The sequence below is a fragment of the Poecile atricapillus genome, chromosome 4, assembly GCF_030490865.1.
Source record: "Poecile atricapillus isolate bPoeAtr1 chromosome 4, bPoeAtr1.hap1, whole genome shotgun sequence".
NCBI classification, from domain to species: domain Eukaryota; kingdom Metazoa; phylum Chordata; class Aves; order Passeriformes; family Paridae; genus Poecile; species Poecile atricapillus.
In genome coordinates, this window is record NC_081252.1 from 46,998,848 (window position 1) to 47,016,925 (window position 18,078).

The 18,078-nt window shown below is 34.3% G+C and overlaps 1 protein-coding gene across 10 annotated transcripts in view; it reads right to left on the reverse strand.

Moving 5' to 3' along the window:
- Positions 1–1,426: 1,426 nt before the first annotated feature.
- The window catches only part of SLC7A2 (solute carrier family 7 member 2), a 56,562-nt gene continuing 39,910 nt past the window's right edge, over positions 1,427–18,078 (reverse strand). For 9 of the 10 annotated variants that reach the window (XM_058837693.1, XM_058837688.1, XM_058837692.1 and 6 more), the window contains 9 exons: positions 16,376–16,541; positions 15,903–16,039; positions 15,031–15,253; positions 13,182–13,321; positions 9,240–9,342; positions 7,802–8,001; positions 7,346–7,512; positions 6,623–6,731; positions 1,427–6,042 (listed from right to left, as the gene is read on the reverse strand). In XM_058837693.1, the coding sequence (XP_058693676.1) occupies positions 5,864–6,042; positions 6,623–6,731; positions 7,346–7,512; positions 7,802–8,001; positions 9,240–9,342; positions 13,182–13,321; positions 15,031–15,253; positions 15,903–16,039; positions 16,376–16,541 (1,424 nt within the window). In that variant the 3' untranslated portion in view covers positions 1,427–5,863. Of the gene's footprint in view, positions 6,043–6,622; positions 6,732–7,345; positions 7,513–7,801; positions 8,002–9,239; positions 9,343–12,633; positions 12,771–13,181; positions 13,322–15,030; positions 15,254–15,902; positions 16,040–16,375; positions 16,542–18,078 lie in introns of all 10 variants that reach the window. The other variant, XM_058837682.1, reaches the window with a different exon arrangement.

An 18,078-nucleotide genomic window follows, 5' to 3' on the forward strand; every position in this document is an offset into this window, starting at 1 on the left:
TTTAAGGTAAATGAATCCCAGCAAGAACTCAGAAAAGTTGTGTAGTATAAACTGAAAATTTGCAGTGGAAATATTCACAACTCCTCCTTATGATGAAGAGTGGGCTTTTTTCCCCCTGTCATCTGCAAAACTACTCGTTGCAATCCTTACGTGCCTTCCTAGGTGAAATTTCCCTTTTGCTTTCACACACAGAGTAGGTCAATGATCTAATGGTGTCTGAGCTTCAAGTATTAGCATATTATGGAAAATATGGTAATAGCACATGGAAATAACACTCAGACTGCATTAATTTTAAGAAATATTTAAAGCAACATATTCCTTTTCCCCATGCTAATGTATGCAGTGAAGAAAGAAAATTATTTTATGAATTTTTCATGTCCTACTTTACAATAGGCATGCATGAAAAACATTTTCATTTACAGCCATCAGAAAAACTAATGCAAACCTTCATGTGATGATCCCAGTTCTCCACATGAGTAAGCCGACATATTAAATGTATCTTTTCATGTAATATTTTAAATATTTCAGAATGACACATCCTTATTTAAATAGTGGCCCTATTCCACTGCTTCATGGGACCAAGATTTTCAAGACCAGTCTTAGGACACCTGGATGTACAATAAGGTGATTATTAATAATTTGATTACTATTTTATAATTCCTTGTAAATAATTTACCTTGGAAAAAATTCTGTCATATTCTGTGAAAGATGAGTACTCAAATGTCTTTGAGAACAGTGCCAGATGATAATCTTGCCCTGGAAATAGGGTTCTGTGTCCAGACTATTGCTATCCATTGCCCAGACACATGCTTTTATTTTCTTGCTATACTCACAGTACTATTCAATGTTTTGAGGTTGGTTTGTTTGGGGTCTTTTGGGGTTTTGGAGGTCTTTTTTTGTAGGATTTGATTGTGTTGTTAATGTTGTGGTTAGTTGATTTGGTTTGGGGTTTTTTCACAAAAAGGGAACAAGGGGACAATGAGTTTATTCTGAGGTTTTTAAGTCTGAGGTTGGGTGAATACCAGGACAAGGCTTGGTGCTCCAGTGAGTTGAGCATGAATGCTGAGGGCTATGCACCCCCTCTGGAAATCAAACCTAACATAATCTCTGGTTTGGCAGTGTAATGCAAAATGCCCAAATCAAAGGCTGTTATTCTCTATTTCAGTGATTTCTTCAGTGCTTGGAAGCAAGAAGAAAACAAACACTGCATGTATCCTCATCTCCAGACCATCTTCCCATTTAAACATAAGACATGGTTGTGTTTTCCCCTCTATACTATGTTATCATGTTATTTATTTTAAATGTGCTATGATGTGTATAATGTCATTAGATATCTGGCATACTCATAATTTTAAGTCATTATTCTATTTTAATGTTAACTAAAACTATAGTTGTGATTAAAGTTATGTCTGCTGTATGAAGGACATACAAGTGATATTCAACTTTATTTAAAAATATGGAACAAATGCACAATTGTTATCCCACAAAGCACATTTTACAGTAAATGAGGAGCAATGTAATTTCCATTAAAATTTGGAACTAAGGTAACTAAAAATGTCACTGATAACAATTCTGTTGTAAAGCGGGGGAAAAAAGCACCATATTCTTAAATACAAGCATTTTTACATTCATAAAAATTCAAGACTTCATTTTGGTAGAGCACTTCAAAGAAATACAAATTTGTAGTTTAAATTGCATAAATCATCCTATCTACACTTTAAATGCTCAGCAGCATACAATACAGAAATAATAATTAAAATGTACATACAAACAGAAAGAAAAGATGGATATGAACGCTAATGTTTTTTTAAAATGATGCACACATAATTGTTTTTAAAGATATGTAAAGCATATTTCATGCTTTACTTTCTGGTACCACAAAAGAAAAAAGCTCTCCTAAATAATCAACTCCTTGTATTCTGACTCCAAGTAAACTTGGTGAAGCTGGAGTTGACCTGGCACAAGGCTCATGAAAACATACAAAAACAACAGAATTTTTCCAACTGACAATAAAATATATATATATATACACATACAGCTCTTTATAATGCATGTCTGCATGTCTATGAACAGAAATCCTTCAACTTAGCTCATGTTAAGGAGTTTGATTTCTAAGATCAAATGGAAAATAGATCAGTACCTGGTAAAAGCATTATATTTAGCTTTGAAAAGGTCCAACTATTAAAAATGCAGAGGTCCTCAAAACATATACCAGAAAGAAATACTAAAGGTACAGGAAATTAAAAACAAACACAAAGATCTTATGCTATATGAAATACCATCTACACTTTCTGTAAAATATATATTTGCTTAACACTGAGTAACCTCAGTGCCTTCAGTGAGCATACTATAATTTGTACAGACTTTCCAGCATGTCTAGGAAGAATTAGGGCCCAAGAGCATTAAAAAGGTGCTTTCATTCTCTTTTTTATGCCCTGAAGTAAGACATGCCAGCCTTCTTTTGAATTAAATTCCTATTGTAAAAATGTGCCTCAGTGTCAAAGGCCTCACACCCAATTACACAGTCCCACACAGGTTTCCTGCACTGTTACCACCTCAGAATGTTTAAGGCACATTGATATTGACACTTATTAAAAATTCTGTGAAAACACTATGCCTTATATTTCTTAAATATAGATTATTTTTTTTTTTCATAAATTTTAGGGGAAGGGTGACATGACTCGTACATTTATCATGTAATGAAACACAGAATATATATTTAAGCTTTACCAAGTTTTGCCTCTAAATTCATTGTATCATTTGATGTTTCTAGATGACACATATAATTTCCTATAAATCACTACCATTGACATTTATAGCTGATAGCTCTCCAACAGGAGGTAATACAAATGGCTTTAACACTTGGTAACATAAGCACAATATGACAGATTTCAGGAATCTGACCTGCATTTCTTGTGCAGGAAAAAGCATCCTGTTATTAACAGAATAGTTGTTGTACCATCAGAAAGAAATGTACCGTGATAACAGACAATGAAATCTAAGTTACTTCATAAAACTTGCCACTGCAGAATTAGGACTATAATACCACAGGAAGATCACTTTAGTTAACACGAGTCATTTAGAAATAAAAATTAAGTTTATGAGAATTTTTTTCTACAAGGGAAATAAAAACCCAGTAAGCTACCTTCAAAAGTAGATATTTTGTATTAAGACGTACCATTATTATTTGCACAGAACAATTTACAATATCAACAACACTGTTAAAAAATAACAATGATTTAATTCCAATGGACTTGTGCTTTCAGCTGATCTTCCAGCAAGTACAGAGACAGAGCAAATGTGAGAACAAAATCAGAATTTCTTGCATCCATTGCTCCTGTGTAAGGACTAGCATGGCACATCCTTTGCTTCTGCTGAGCCCCATTAAAATATCTGGAATTTTGACTGCATATACAAATGCACATCAAATTTACTATATTTACCTGTATTACCATAATTACCTGTTTTCACTCAGACACTGACTAATAATGACTATACACACACATAAATAAGTTTTACATATTTGAAGCAACTAAGAGTACACAATGACTTTAATTTAATAATTTAATTTTATATCTCATTAGTTATGTGGGTAGTTCTGGTGCTGCAGCTCCTCCCATCTGTCTTAGCAACACTTGGACAGGCACATCCTATTATTTTAAGGGGGGAGAAATGCAAATGAAAGGGGAATCTGTCAATACACAAAGTACTGACACATTCATCAGGTAAATAAGCTAGAAAATGTACTCGCTTTAATTCTCTCCAGAGGCCTTAGCTAGCACTTGCTTTAGTCAGAAGCTAATTATACTGGCAGTATCCATTCAAAGGAAAAGTCCAGTGCAATACAGAAACTATTTTAACCAGTACATCAAATTCACTGTGGGTTAATTTCAGACAGATGCGTATGTGTGACAGGTGTGCACACATACATTCCCTATGAGGGAATGGAGTCTTCCTTGCACGTCACAGAACAGCAGCAGTTTGTGTCTTGGGAACTTAACTGGCCTGCTCTGTGGCATCAACAACCATAGCAAAACATAAGTCTGTGCTCCCCACATGTGGAAGGAATTGTAAGAGCTGTATTTTACTGTAGGCTTGTAAAGACATCACACAAAAGCTTCACATGGGCATAGCTGACTTGTCCCACAGCAATGGCTTTTTTGAAGCTGAGGATTTAAGACTACTGGGAAAGAGGTAATTTTAAGATTAAAAACAGCGACTCATTGCTCTGAAAAACTTTTTCTCTGAAAAAGGAGAGAGACAGAAGCAGCCTAACTAGTTTGCTTTTTTTTTGTTTTTGTTTTTGTTTTTCATAAAATTCCAGCTGTTATGAAAAGTAAGATGCTCTTCACTGTAAGCCAACATAGCTCTCATGGCATCTAAAGTTCTTGTACCTAACAATAGAGATTTATAACAATGGTTAGTACCAGCAACAGATTGCAACCCTCCATGACGAAGTCCAAGACAGTTCTTACTCTAGGGAAGGATTTTTTGTAAATATATTCTTGCAAAATGACTTCATAATGTGGAATCCTACGTGGGACTTGAACCTACTCCTTGCTGAGAAAAAGTGTTAAAATACCTGTGTGCCTTTGACAGATAACATGACTTACGTTGAAAGAAGAACATTTTCTGGTTTTACCAGCATTAAAATAATTTTTTACCCAGCACTGCCACACCAATTTGGTTCTTTACATAAATTAGCATTCAGACATCATATCCACATGAATGGATTTGTGAATGTAGGCTTGGCTAACAAAAAAGTGGTACGCTAACATACTTTTAAAGCTTAATGAAACACTGAAATACTGTTTTGATAAGTTTTTTTCCCAAAGCCCAGACCTCTGTTTTTTTAACCTCCACTACCATCTGAAAAGAAACCTGGGATTTTGTGCATTAATTTTTCTTAGGAGAAACAAGGTCTAATGCTAATCTCAGCAATATCCATTCTGGAACATGTATAAAGGAGAATATATAGGAGGAAAAATGAGTAGTAAGGAGGAAAATGGGATGACTGCTGCAGGTAAGTACCTAATTACTTAGTCAGATGAAATTCTGGCCCTTCTGAAGTCAAAAGCACAAAATTTGCTAAATCATATTTGTTTGCCGCTGTCCAGACTGTAACCAACAGATTATTTCCCAGATGATTTTGCAGAAAACAAGAGAGCTTCTCTTGTATTATTCTATACACAGTGTCCTTCAAAGAAAAGGCATGCACTTCAGTAGAAATCTTAAATGCTATTTAGAGGGACTAAAAACATTTGAAGTATCTTCACTGAGTTCTCCATGACTATGGATGAATAGTCATGATTAGTAAAGATAAGCAATTACTTATTTTTACATAAATAAGTGCTTGTCTAATTTTCACAAAGTATCTAATCCATACAATTACCATTCATTTTGCAAATACTTTCCAGGGCTGCATGAATGTAATTTATCTCCAATGAGTTACTGCAACAGAAAAAAGACAATTTAGATTGTTGACAAAACATGTAGCAAAGATAAAGTGAAGGTATGAAAGGCACGTATGTTCACAGTGCATTGTCAAATACTCAGAACTTCTTGCAGACAGTTCTAAAATTCTTCATAACTGATGATTGACAGTGATTTTGGATGACACTTCAAACAATGTCTCCAAATTTTTGCTTACCAAAGGGTACTTTTTTTTCTTTTAAATTTAAATATTAATCTTCATTATGTCAGTTCTGAAATGATGAAGATGGATTAGCAGCTTGTCCAAAATATCTGTTAGGTCTTGTAGTAAACAGTTTCAAGAGGCACATGTTGGCAGAAAGCTTCTGAAATTTCAGTCTGCAAGTAAAATTCCAATTGAAGGTTTAAAAGATTGGTGTGTTTGCAGAATTTAACATTCACTTGTACTTTCATGTGGAAGAAATTGATCCCTTTCATTTGCATTTTCAGGGTCATCCACTGGGTTCTTTTCTTGCATCCCACTATTTTCTGAAAAAGAATCATCATCTCCATCGCCACGATGACCTTCAACACTGTGTCTGATGCCATAAGCAAAGTAAATGAGGAAGCCTTCCAAAAGGAAATAAAAAAGTTCATAGGGTTTTCAGGCAAGTAGTGCATTAAAAAGTAAATATTTCTCTCTGGCTAAACAGATTTCTGCAAAAAAATTTTCTTCTTCAGATATCTGAATCAGAGCTCATGCTTCAGGTCTTCCCTGTGTCTACAGGAAATTCCAGTACCACATTTTTGCATAATTAAATGTTCTAATAAGTTATGGAAACTATTATCTCTAATTTATGTCTAGGTGGAATTAATACCACTTCCTAGATCTATAAGAGGACAGACTGATATACTTTCTTTATACAGGGAAAAAACCTGTTACAAGCAAGTTTCTACATAATTTTGGCTATACTTACTAGGAAAGAATGACTTACTGGAATTCTTCCTATTACCTAAAAACTATATTTGTAATTTTGACTGCATAGAAATACTTCTTCTGAAGCATGCTCTTCCTTTTGAATAGAAATATTAGCTGAATTTTATTAAATCACAGAGATTTTTTTCAAATATTTGAAGGAAAATAATGTTCTAAAATGGAAATCAAGAGCTCTAGTCTATGAAGTGACTGAAATAGAATACCAATACATACCAAGTAACATCCAGAAGCTAAATCTCATCCAAGTCTCCCCACTTAATTGTACCATCAAGTAAATATTTACCAGTATACTGAACGATGGCAAAAATGGCAGTAGTGGAACCTAAAAGGAAATATTTAATATGTTTCTGTTAAACATATTTTTTTTTCATATCACACTTCAGGTATGTAACACAAACTAGAGGTAACATATAATAACTAATAAAGATATATATATATTAGTTATTATATATATAATAACTAATAAAGACTTGAATTTTTTTCTGTTATAATGTAGTGAAATTTTCACTGGATTTAACCAACATTTTCTATAGATCTTAAACTTTTAAAATACATTATGTTTAATATATATTCTCTAAGGTTACAGAAATCTTTCTAGTTTGTGCGGAACATATACTAATGAATTCCTGTCTTTACAGCTGAAAAATAATATATCTATCTCTCTTATTCTGAAATGCTCACCCAGCTCCACCAGATTCCTTGGTCTTCATCATTACATTATTTCCATAGAATATCTGATCTTAGAACATAAGTGAAAGTGCAAAATGAAAGGACTTATACTCTGTATTAGGTCCAAAGGATTGCAGATAACACAGACAAGTGATTGTACACTCATCAGTTTCTGACTTCTTTTCCAGCCTTTAAGTTCTCTCTCCCACACATTAGAATCCATCCAAAGCTCTCATCAGAGAATAACACAGAGAATAAGTTATTCACCATAAAGGCTACTTTCTGCTGGTTCTGAGGCTGCCTTTGGATGAGAAGAATGGTAACTACGAAGGATATCACCAATAAAGCAAGTAGGCCAATACTCCAGGGCTCCAAGTTAGCAATGAAATGAATCCCATATGTAATGAGGACACTCAAGCCACAAATCAAGCAAGCTGTATGAAAAACAAAATTACAGAAAGAGGTCACTTAATCTCTGCGTTGAAGAGAAAGTGACTTTTAAGAAGAGTGATATCAAGCTTCAACATGTACTGTTGTTATGAATATGTTTAATTATATGAAAATGACTGCAGATTAGATCAATTCATCAAGAAGGATAAAAGCACAGAAAGACACATATATGGCTGAAAGAAGGCATGTTATCAGTGGATTTTTAATTATTTCTTTGATATAATTCCACTATAAATGGAATGCATACAGGAGTTTGGACAGCCCAATACTTACCTAAGAGGCCCACCAAAAAGTTAACTATAGCTGCAGTCTGCTCAGTTGGTAAACTGGATGGATTAATCAAGGCCTGAAGACGGAAGCGATTCTCTTCTATCATGCTTATCTGTGACTCACTTACTGCAGATTCCCTTCCAGCTGCAGCCAAAGCTGCTTTTTCTGGAGAGTGTTTTGGCTCTTCATAGGTGGGTTGGTACCTACACATAAAACAGAATAACAAAAAACCATTAATCATAATTCCAGATTTGAAGTAATATGACTCTAGGAATATACTGAAGAAATAAATATTTTTTCAGTAGAGCATTAGAACTTCCCAAGTTTCAACTGCATTGAAACAGCATTATTAGTCAATATCATATATAAAAATACTATGGCCAACTCACTTTTTGGATTGGTTAGTTTGGACATTTTAATTTTTTGGCAGTTTTTTAAGCTACCTGAATGCACCAATATCTCAGATAAATGACCAGTCCTGTACAGAAAGACAGAACAGGGTCTGGTAGTCAACAGCAAAGCAAGAGTAACGGATCTTGTTTCTGACTTGCTTCCCATACTATAAGAGGCTTTTAACTGGCATTAACCAAAAATTGGCATCCACTTTGTTAGCTTTTAAGTGTATTTTTATAAATACATAAGGTATTATGGTCTTTTTAAAATAGAATAGGCTTCTCTTTTAAAATGTGAACTATTGCAACAATGAATTTGAGCTGAATTTAAGCTGTTACACTTTTCCAAGTTAATTACTTAGCCTTAAGTAATACAAGCTGACTTCTTAAAATAAAAAGAGCAATACATAATAAAGTGAGCTGTAGCTAGTCATACCTAATTCCATAGCCTCACAAAAATGACTGATACCAGAGTTTTACTGAAAAGTAAATAATCAAAGTTATTACTTTCATTTACTTTACTGAGAAGTAAAGTATTTATAATCTCACATATTGAGAGATAATATTTGCACTCTCTTCTAGGGCTACCACATCTTAAAACACTTTTCCAGTCCCATATTTCTGACCAGGATAATACAAAGTAACTATTTGAACTTGTTCATCCTGTGAACCACCCAGAGCACCCACACCTTTCACACATAGTCCCCAAAATGCAATATGCCTGATGTAAAGCATAGATGCTATCCATATACTAGTATCATTCACTGAATTCTGTACTCAAACTTGTATTTAGTACCTTTGGGACTAATGCTTGGACCAATTCTTCTTCTGGAAAATAAAGGGTTTCTAGATTTCACCAGAAGCTTAACCCAACTCACAGCTATACTTGTGTAACAATATACCATTGTTTTCTTTGAGGAGTCACTGCTTAGTAACCATTTATATGCTTACAGCTACTGGCTATCAGCAAAAAACATGTCTTCTGTTTATTTACTGACCAACCCCAAAAAAAACCCCACAGTAGAATACAAAGGATGTTTTCGGCTCACCTAAGAATGAGGACGCAGGTTGCCACAAGTGAGTAAGCAAGAAGTGTGCCAATTGACATCATGTCCACTAAAGCCTTTAGGTCAAACAGAAATGCCATTACAGCTAAAAAAAGAAAAGAAATGGGAAAAATTCCAGGAGGCTGACATAGAATTGTAGAATCATTCACACTGGTAAAGAAGTTTAAGATCCTCAAGCCTAACCATAAGTGCCAAGATTAATATTATAGATATATTAAGCCAAGATTTTAAAATCTGTCCAGTGTAACTTACTGTTTTACTGACAGCAATATAAGCAAAATCACGATAATCCTTAAAACCACATTTTTGAAGCTACTGGTATCATTGCAAACCTAATTCCCTACAGCTGGTAATCTCATTCATATAGGTAGGCACTGATGAGTCATACAGTCATACTGCACAATCAAATGCTCATATTGGACTTTTTCAGCTATAAGTATTTGCACATATATTGTTGAGTTTGGGCCATATTAAAAATACATTTTTATAGAATGAAATTCAGATCCTGCAGCAGAATCTCATCAAAGCTGAAAGGACGGATCCCACTGCACATCTGAGAAAAAGTCATTGTGATGTAAAATTTCTGCTGAGCTGGGAAAGAGCTCTACATGAAAAGGACTTTCAGGAGTTGTCTCAAACAAAATAGTTTTGTGGGAGTTTTTTTAATGGTTATCTTAATAAAAATAGTTTTCAATTCACCCTCAGGAATGACCAGTAACATTGCTCAGGAATTAATGTTCTTATATCACTGAACTTAGAGCAGAAACTTCCATGACAGTGGAAGTAATTATAGAAATCTTGTGTTTATAAAAGCTAATGCCACATTCATTTGGAAATTCTGGAATATCTGGTTTTGGCTATGCTGTTTGCACACAGAAGCATTATAAATAAAGAAATTAGGAGAAGCTAATCAGTAATGAAAAGCTAATTTCAATTGATTTGAAAAGTTGACACGTGAGTGATGACATGACATTTGAATGATGGCTCAAAGAGCGTCTTAAAATATTTGTATTTTATTAATATTTTTGAGAAGCAGATTTTTTTAATCATCAGTAATCTCAAAATCAAAAGAAACTATTAAATGTCTTTTTAGATGTCTATATAGTCTTTATACACTGTATACACTGTGTGTATATATCCAGATTATTCTATAGTCAAAATTAATTATGATTTTAATATAAAATTTTAATTTAAAATTTAAATATTCAAAAAATTACAATTCTATATTAAAATATTTATATTTCATATTTATGGTATGCATTTATTAATGTATTTGTAGACAGCTGCCTACATGCACAAACACATGGACACATGCTTCCCTGGTATTTGATCCAAAATGAGATTTTCTGAAAACAGGACTCCTGGATTACAGAACTTTAACATAACCTGAGAGTCTCTTTTTCCAATTAAGAAAGACCATCCTGTTTTCTTTAATGAGAGTGGACATTCCTAAACCCAAAAAGCAATTTGCAGTGTAGATTTTTTTAATACCTCTCTGCTTTTTATGCTCTAAAGAGCAAAGCTGAGGAAGAACAGAACTAAAACCTCATGTACAGTAGCTATATTTACTTTTTAATCCCAGGTTTGAAAGGCTACTCTGTAGCCTGGACATTATTTAACTTTAGAAACAAAGTGAAAAATGCCTGCAAGTTTCTTCTTAGTAGTTCTTCTCTGCTAAAAAAAAAAAAAAAAAGGCAGAATATTTCTTTTCCACCTTTCTTAATTTTACTCTAAGAGACAACAGTAGGTCCATTTATGGAGAAACTGGACTGACACCAAAACATTCTGCCGTGTGCAAAGGTGTGCCATGGTGATTACCACCGGTGGAAAGGTCAGTCACATCATAACACGTGAAGGTTGCCTCAGCTGTAGTCTTGACTTGATAACCTTAATTAAATGTCTTATCTCCTTAACATTTCTTACAGCTGTAAAACTATTCATGCTACAAATGCATAGAAAAGTCAGATAATATAAGCTGTCACATACATCCAGAACTATTCTGTCAAAACTGTTTATGACCACAAAATATCAAATATGGATTTAAAAAAAAAATAATAAAAAAAATTAGAAGAAATTACTCTTTCTCCAGCAGTAGGCAAAGCTGTTTTCCAGTGTTGATGCACCAAATTCCCCAGATTGTCTAAAAGCAGTCCAATGTCAGCTGCTGCAGAGCTACAGATAGGGCTGTATAACTGTATCAATCATTTTCCCAGCTGGTAATACACTATTCTTTCTTCTTGTCATAACTGTGATTTCACATAAAGATCTTGATTTCATCCCACAAAACTGCACTTCCAAATTCTTATAGGAGAATATATCAATAAGATAAATTCAAATAAAATAAAGTTGAAATAATAAAAGTAATACTATGCAATCTATTTGTACTCTGGGAAAATAAAAGGGAACTGATAATAATGCTTCATGTGGGAACTATCTAGACAATGACTGTGTCTTTCTGATCTATTGTCAAGTATGCAGTGTGAGCAGTTTCAGTCTCCTGACATCTGAGGATGATCCTGACTATAAATAAAAATATTTTAGTCTCATGCCTGAACCTCTTATTTGAGATTACTTTTAGTCAAGGTTGATAAAAATTCTAAGGCATGTTTTTGATATTTAAATTACTTAAAAAACTTATTTATTTGCCTTTGAGCTAAACACTTCTAAAGCTTCCAGTTTTCCTGGGCAATTAGACATCCCACTTAAATGATGATGAAATTTGGGCATAGCTATGCGCACCTCTGCAAGAAGTATGAAGAAAAGTGAAAGCTGTATGTTAAGAACTTACATAAGGAGTTTGCAACGGCTCCCAAAATATATGTAGGCATGTATGTGTATATATACATGTGCACATGAGACCCCAACACACACATGCCCCTCAACCACAGCTTGGTAAGCCTATACAACAACAACCATTTTCTTTGGAAGAGAATTAAAAAAATCTTCATGGTTTACAAAAAAGTTGATCCTGCTGCAAATGTAGTTTTTTTTCCTTATATCTCATAATAAAAAATGTGACAGTTATTTTCCTTCTATTATAGATGGGATAAATATATTAGGTCTACATCAGACAAGAAAGCCCTGGTAGTAGAGCATTAGCCTAAGGGACTCAGATTAAGTAACAACCTTATTCACCATAAAGGGGGTTAATATAAAAAAAAATAAAAAAAATAAATTGAATTCTGTGACATTAAGGCCATCACCACCACCATGATTGGCTTGATCTGGAGTTCTTACACCCGTTGATTACTCAGTAATTTTATTCCCATTGTACATGCAAGGGAAGTTAACAAGCAGCCCTTTTCAAAAATATACCATGCACGTGCATAGAGTGTTGAAATCTCAGTTTTATGTAACACGGGCTTTGAGAGCTTACCAGAGATGACCCCTGTTGTCAAGGTGGCAGCAACTGGTGCCTGCCTCTTATTCACTTTGGCAAGAAAACTAAAGAGTAAACCATCACGTGCCATGGCAAACAGAATTCGGGGCAAAGGGAACATAGAGCCGAGAAGACTAGAACAGAAAAATGTATAGTTCAAGTACAGGTTATTAAAAGCACAATGCTTTACTGGTAAACCCAACTACACAAAAAGAAAGCTTGGAGGAGTTAATGGGTTTAGGTATAGTTTTGCTTAGGCTCTGTGTTGCTGCTCTTGGGATTTTGTTTTGTCGACTGATGTTCTTGGTTTTGGGTTATTGTTCATTTTGACCCTAGGCTTTGAAAGCACTTGAGTAAAACCAACAAGTAAAAATCTTGGTAGAGGTAGAGAAAAGTTTTACTGGTATACTACTTTACCTAGCAACAAGCAGATTTGATCATTTCAGTCCAAAGCAAATCAAAGCTGCACAACAGTGGTTTATTTCCATATATGCAACATGTTTAACAGTGCACCTTTCTTCACAAGGATCAACTCTTAGTCTCACCTGCTACTGCACCAGACGATATAGTAGCAACTAGTGGGGTCTTCGTTTTGGAATTGATTTGAGCTAGATATTTGAAAAGCAACCCATCCTTCGCCATAGCATAGATTACACGTGGTATTGGGAAAATGGATCCAAGAAGACTGAGTAAAAAGCAAACACATGCAACATGGCAAACACAATTCATGCAGAGTTGTATTCATGGACAAGATAAAAAAATGTTAATTAATGGCATGTAGAGAAACAAAATGTATGGTTGTAAGACAAAACCAGAAAGCCCCATAGCCCAAGGTACTACAGATCAGACACAAATAGATTTTTTTTAACTGCAAAGTTGATTTATTATTATTAAATTAATTTAGGTAATGAAATTTCTTCATCAAACAGAATCCAGATTAACAAGACAATTCTTGCCATCACCATAGTTCTTGGTTGTTAATGGACCAGGAATATGTTCTAGATCACACTAACTATGCAATTAAGCTTTAGTATTCCTGGAGAAAGTCTGTCAGTCAGCAGCAACAAATAAATAAGCGTAAGCAGTATCCCTTACACTCTACATTTCCATGTAAGCCTGCTGATTAACAGTAATTCAAAGTAAGCACCATACAAATGTACTTGGGCAAATTAATTATTTTGATTAAAGCACCTCTAGGCAAGCTCCATTAAGACTTTTCTTTGGAAGAAGTAAAGCTAATTTTATTTAGATTTGTTATTAGCAGAACACATAAAGCTTTTAAACTATTGATAACTTGAAGCTCTTAAACATACTTCTTAAATTAGGTGGTTTCTTTCCCTCAAAGAGAAATACTTTTAATTAAGAAAACAAAATGTGAAATCATAGCCAGTATAACCTCTGCAGCAAGCACACGGGTTTTTAACCAGGTGAAGGGTTTCCTTTCCTGCTTTAGAGAAACAACTATATCACTTAAAGAAGGCACAGCTCTTACATACTACAGGTGCTAGGTACATTCAGTAATGGTTGTGGGACACAAGTATGAAGGGTAGAGAGGAGAGAAGTTTTATTGCAAATGAACTGATTTTGATGTATGAATGTACCTTTCTCAAAGAAGCTCATGAAAATTACTCCTTACCTACATAAACTCAGGTAAAAGATTGGCATCAGCATTTTTCTATCCCTAAATTCAAGTATCAAGCAATTTTCTATCTTATTAAAGTGTTTGTATCATATTACAATGGGGTGTAATATATTTGAACACATACTAATACATATTGTGCCCTCTCTGATCTTTTTAACCAAAATAATATGTTAAGGTCACATTCACAGTTTCACAAAGAGTAATAAATTATCATATTTTCACAGCTATAATCTACATCTCAAATACCCACACAGAAACCACAGGAAGGGATGATGTCAGAAGACAGACTGGCTACTGGAGGAAAACAGAGACAGCCAATGAAGATGAGGAGTGCAGCTACTTAATCATGTCTTCAATTTTGCCTGCAAATGCACAGTGCCCATAAAGCTGCTGAGTCACTGGGAATGGACAGAGCAAAAGGACAAATGGGTGAGGTTTACTTTGTCAGTTAATAAAGATAACTTGCAGGTCATATGTTTGAAAAGGCTTACTTATATTTAAAAAAAAAAAATTGGCGTAGTAAGTTTCTGCCAAAGAGGTAGAGTTCAATAACAGTACAGTTTAAAAAAAGGAACCTAAATTAACACAGCTACTGTCATGTAGACCTGCTTAAGTTTAAGACTTGCTTATAATACTTATTACTAATTCTTTGCATGGACTGAGACTTCAAAATGAACACACGAACATACATATAAATTTAATATATTATTCATCAGCTTTTCCCAATAGAATTAGTATTTCAATGTCTTTACCTTGTAGACAAAGCACAGAGGGATCCCACTGCTACAAGATATTTAGCAGGACCCCATCCAACATATTCAAATGCTACTGGCAGAGGACTTTTCTCATCTAGCAGATAGTATGGCATCATAAGTGTCAGTGCAGCTGAAACCCCAAAATAGGCCATGAAGCAGACAAGTAGGGACACCACAATTCCTATGGGTATGGCTTTCTGAGGATTCTTGACTTCTTCTCCTGAAAAGAAAAGAAAATGCCCCACCAAAAAAAAAAAAAAAGAAAAGAAAATTCCCCTTCAGCTTTAAGAGATAACATCAAAGACAAATGACTTGTTAATCTAAGTCATGGGAATTGTATCCATAATAGAAGTTTTAAAAACCTGAGTAAAAGAAACTGAGACACACAGAACTCAGTATTTTGTTGTCAGAAATAGTGTTAAAAGAGTGGTAAATTAAAGGTCATAAACCACATTGTATATTCAGAGTACTCCAAGCCCATAATTTTTAGTTATTTACCTACACTCTCAATGTACTCATTCCCTATCAGTCAGGGAAGACAGAGAACCTTATCTCAGAGAACTGTAAAAGCGAGCAGGTGATTAACATTATTCAAGCAGAAAAATTGCATACTAAGCACTTTCCAGACTTAGAAAGCAGTAATCATTCCTTTAGAAGAGGAATTAAACAAGCAGAATTTTCTCCTTCTTCCCAGAAAGACAGCCACGTTCAGGAATGAACTTATACTCATTCTACATCGACTGAAAGAGGTTCGGAAGCAAACAAAGTAAGAAGAGTTGACAGATTATATTGTTTGTGATTCTTTGGGGTTTTTTTTGCAAAAATCTCCCCACGCTAAACATATACACCCACACTTATAAATACTATACCAGTCGTTGCAATGCAGTCAAATCCAACAAAAGCATAAAAACAGGTTGCAGCACCAGCCAATGTTCCTGTGAAATGGTATGGCATAAAGCCACCACTCCCATACATACTTGTCACGTTTTCATAGGATGAGCAGTTCCTATAAAGAACAAAAGTACAGCAGAATTACAATTTTCTTTTCCCATTATTGGTAGGATAAATACCTGCACCCTCCTACCCTTGAAGTCTGAAAAAAAAGTTTAAATGTTCTCATCATGACAGAGGTCTGCTTTACAAAACTGAACGCAATGACATTTTTATGTCCAAGCTTGTAAGAAAGAAAAATAACAGCAAAAGGAAGAATATCTGAATCAAATAACTATCATCTTACTTGCTTTGAAGTTTGTGAGGAAACATTAAGTGTTTATTATAATAAAGCATGTGTAAGATAAAACTGCTTAGAATATGAGCAAGTAAATAGATTTTTAAAAATTACTCTGTTACTGCAGTAAGGTTTCTGAGATATTCTTCACTTATCTTCCAGTTGTCAACTTCACCTTTTACAAAACCAGAAATCATAACGAAGAATAGGACCAAGATGTTAATAGCAGTGAATATTTTATTCACCCATGCAGACTCTTTTACTCCAAAAGATAAAAGACCTGTAAAATAAAAATATTTTATAGATGTGAATGGCCTATTATACTAATAAAATGGCATTTTAAAGAAGGGATACGTGTAAAAGAAGGTGTGTGTACATATATATGTATATATGCAAGTACTGCGAAAAATACTGCAAAAGCATCACCAGATTTAAAAAAAAAAAAAGCATTATCACAAATTTGCTAGACTTTTTCAATAGCATGACAACAGGAAAATATATTGGAAACTACAAAAGAGAAAGCTTCTTCTTTAAGTATTTAACAGTATTGTTAGCAATGGCTACATTCTACTTCTCTGAGATGCCAATCCATCTCTGTTTTATGCCATGGAGTAAAAGTAGCTACAAGAATTCTATGCTTTGTAAAAACAGATTGGTAGAATATATTCCTTACAGAAGAATTATCTGTTAGACTAAGAAAACAAGCACAATTATTAAATTAACAATGTAAATGATTGACTCTACATTTTTCAGGGCACATCCATCAAAGTCCTATGTCCTAGCTCATTAATAAAAGCTTTAAAAGAAATGCACACCTCCTCTTTGCAACACTCATGCATAGAGATTCTAGAAAACAGTCAGACACCAAATACACATGGCTTTATATTACAGAGTAGAGCATTTAAACAAGCTGAAAGTTATTCCATCAGGATTCTATTTTATCATTAGATTTTTAATAGTTTTAAGTATTAAAGTTTAAAGCATTAAAGCAATTTAATGAAACAGGCAGTGAACAGACCAGAAAAAATTAAATACAATTGGAAAGTTTTCACAGGTCTCTTGCACTCAAAGCATTACCATTAATATCACATACATACTTTCCCTCATTATTTAGAGATTAAGTCTGAGAATTTTAAGCCTCTCAAAATAAAGTCTAAAAAGTTTCTGACTTTGCTAATGAGATATTTGCTATCTTATCAGAACACAGAAATTATCTTATGAGCTTCTAAATTTTTCTTCTCCAATGATATTTTTATTGAAACAGATGTATGCTTTCTTCAGCTCAGTTTTTGCCCAAAAGGCAGTGTCTCAATCAGCCTAATGCAGTGTGAATCATAGTATGTGCATTTTTAAAGCCCTTTCATTATCCAAAAAAACAAAACACCACACAAAAAAACCCCAAATCAAACAAACAAACCCCTAAAAAAACAAACAAAAAAACCACAAAAAAAAAAAAAAACCAGAAAAAAACCCACCAAAGCCCAAACCACAGATTTCTGTGTACTTTCCCTTGTGCTTCCCTCGTTCTGTAAAACATCACCTGCTACTCCTATCATTCAGCTTTACACAGCTCACAATCCAATTACTGTATCGTGCTCAGCCTACACAGTCCTGAGCCATCCCCACTGCCCCTTCTTTCAGCAGTGGGGAATTCCACCCAGTTCACTCACTGGGGGTTTGGTTTCCTATCACAGACACCTGGAGAGGCAATTTGCAGCACAAATGTGACAGGAGTGAAGAAGAAATGATGGTAGGGATGAAAAGACAGGACACAAATGAAAACTCAGGAGTGGTGACGAACAACAGGGGAAACATTT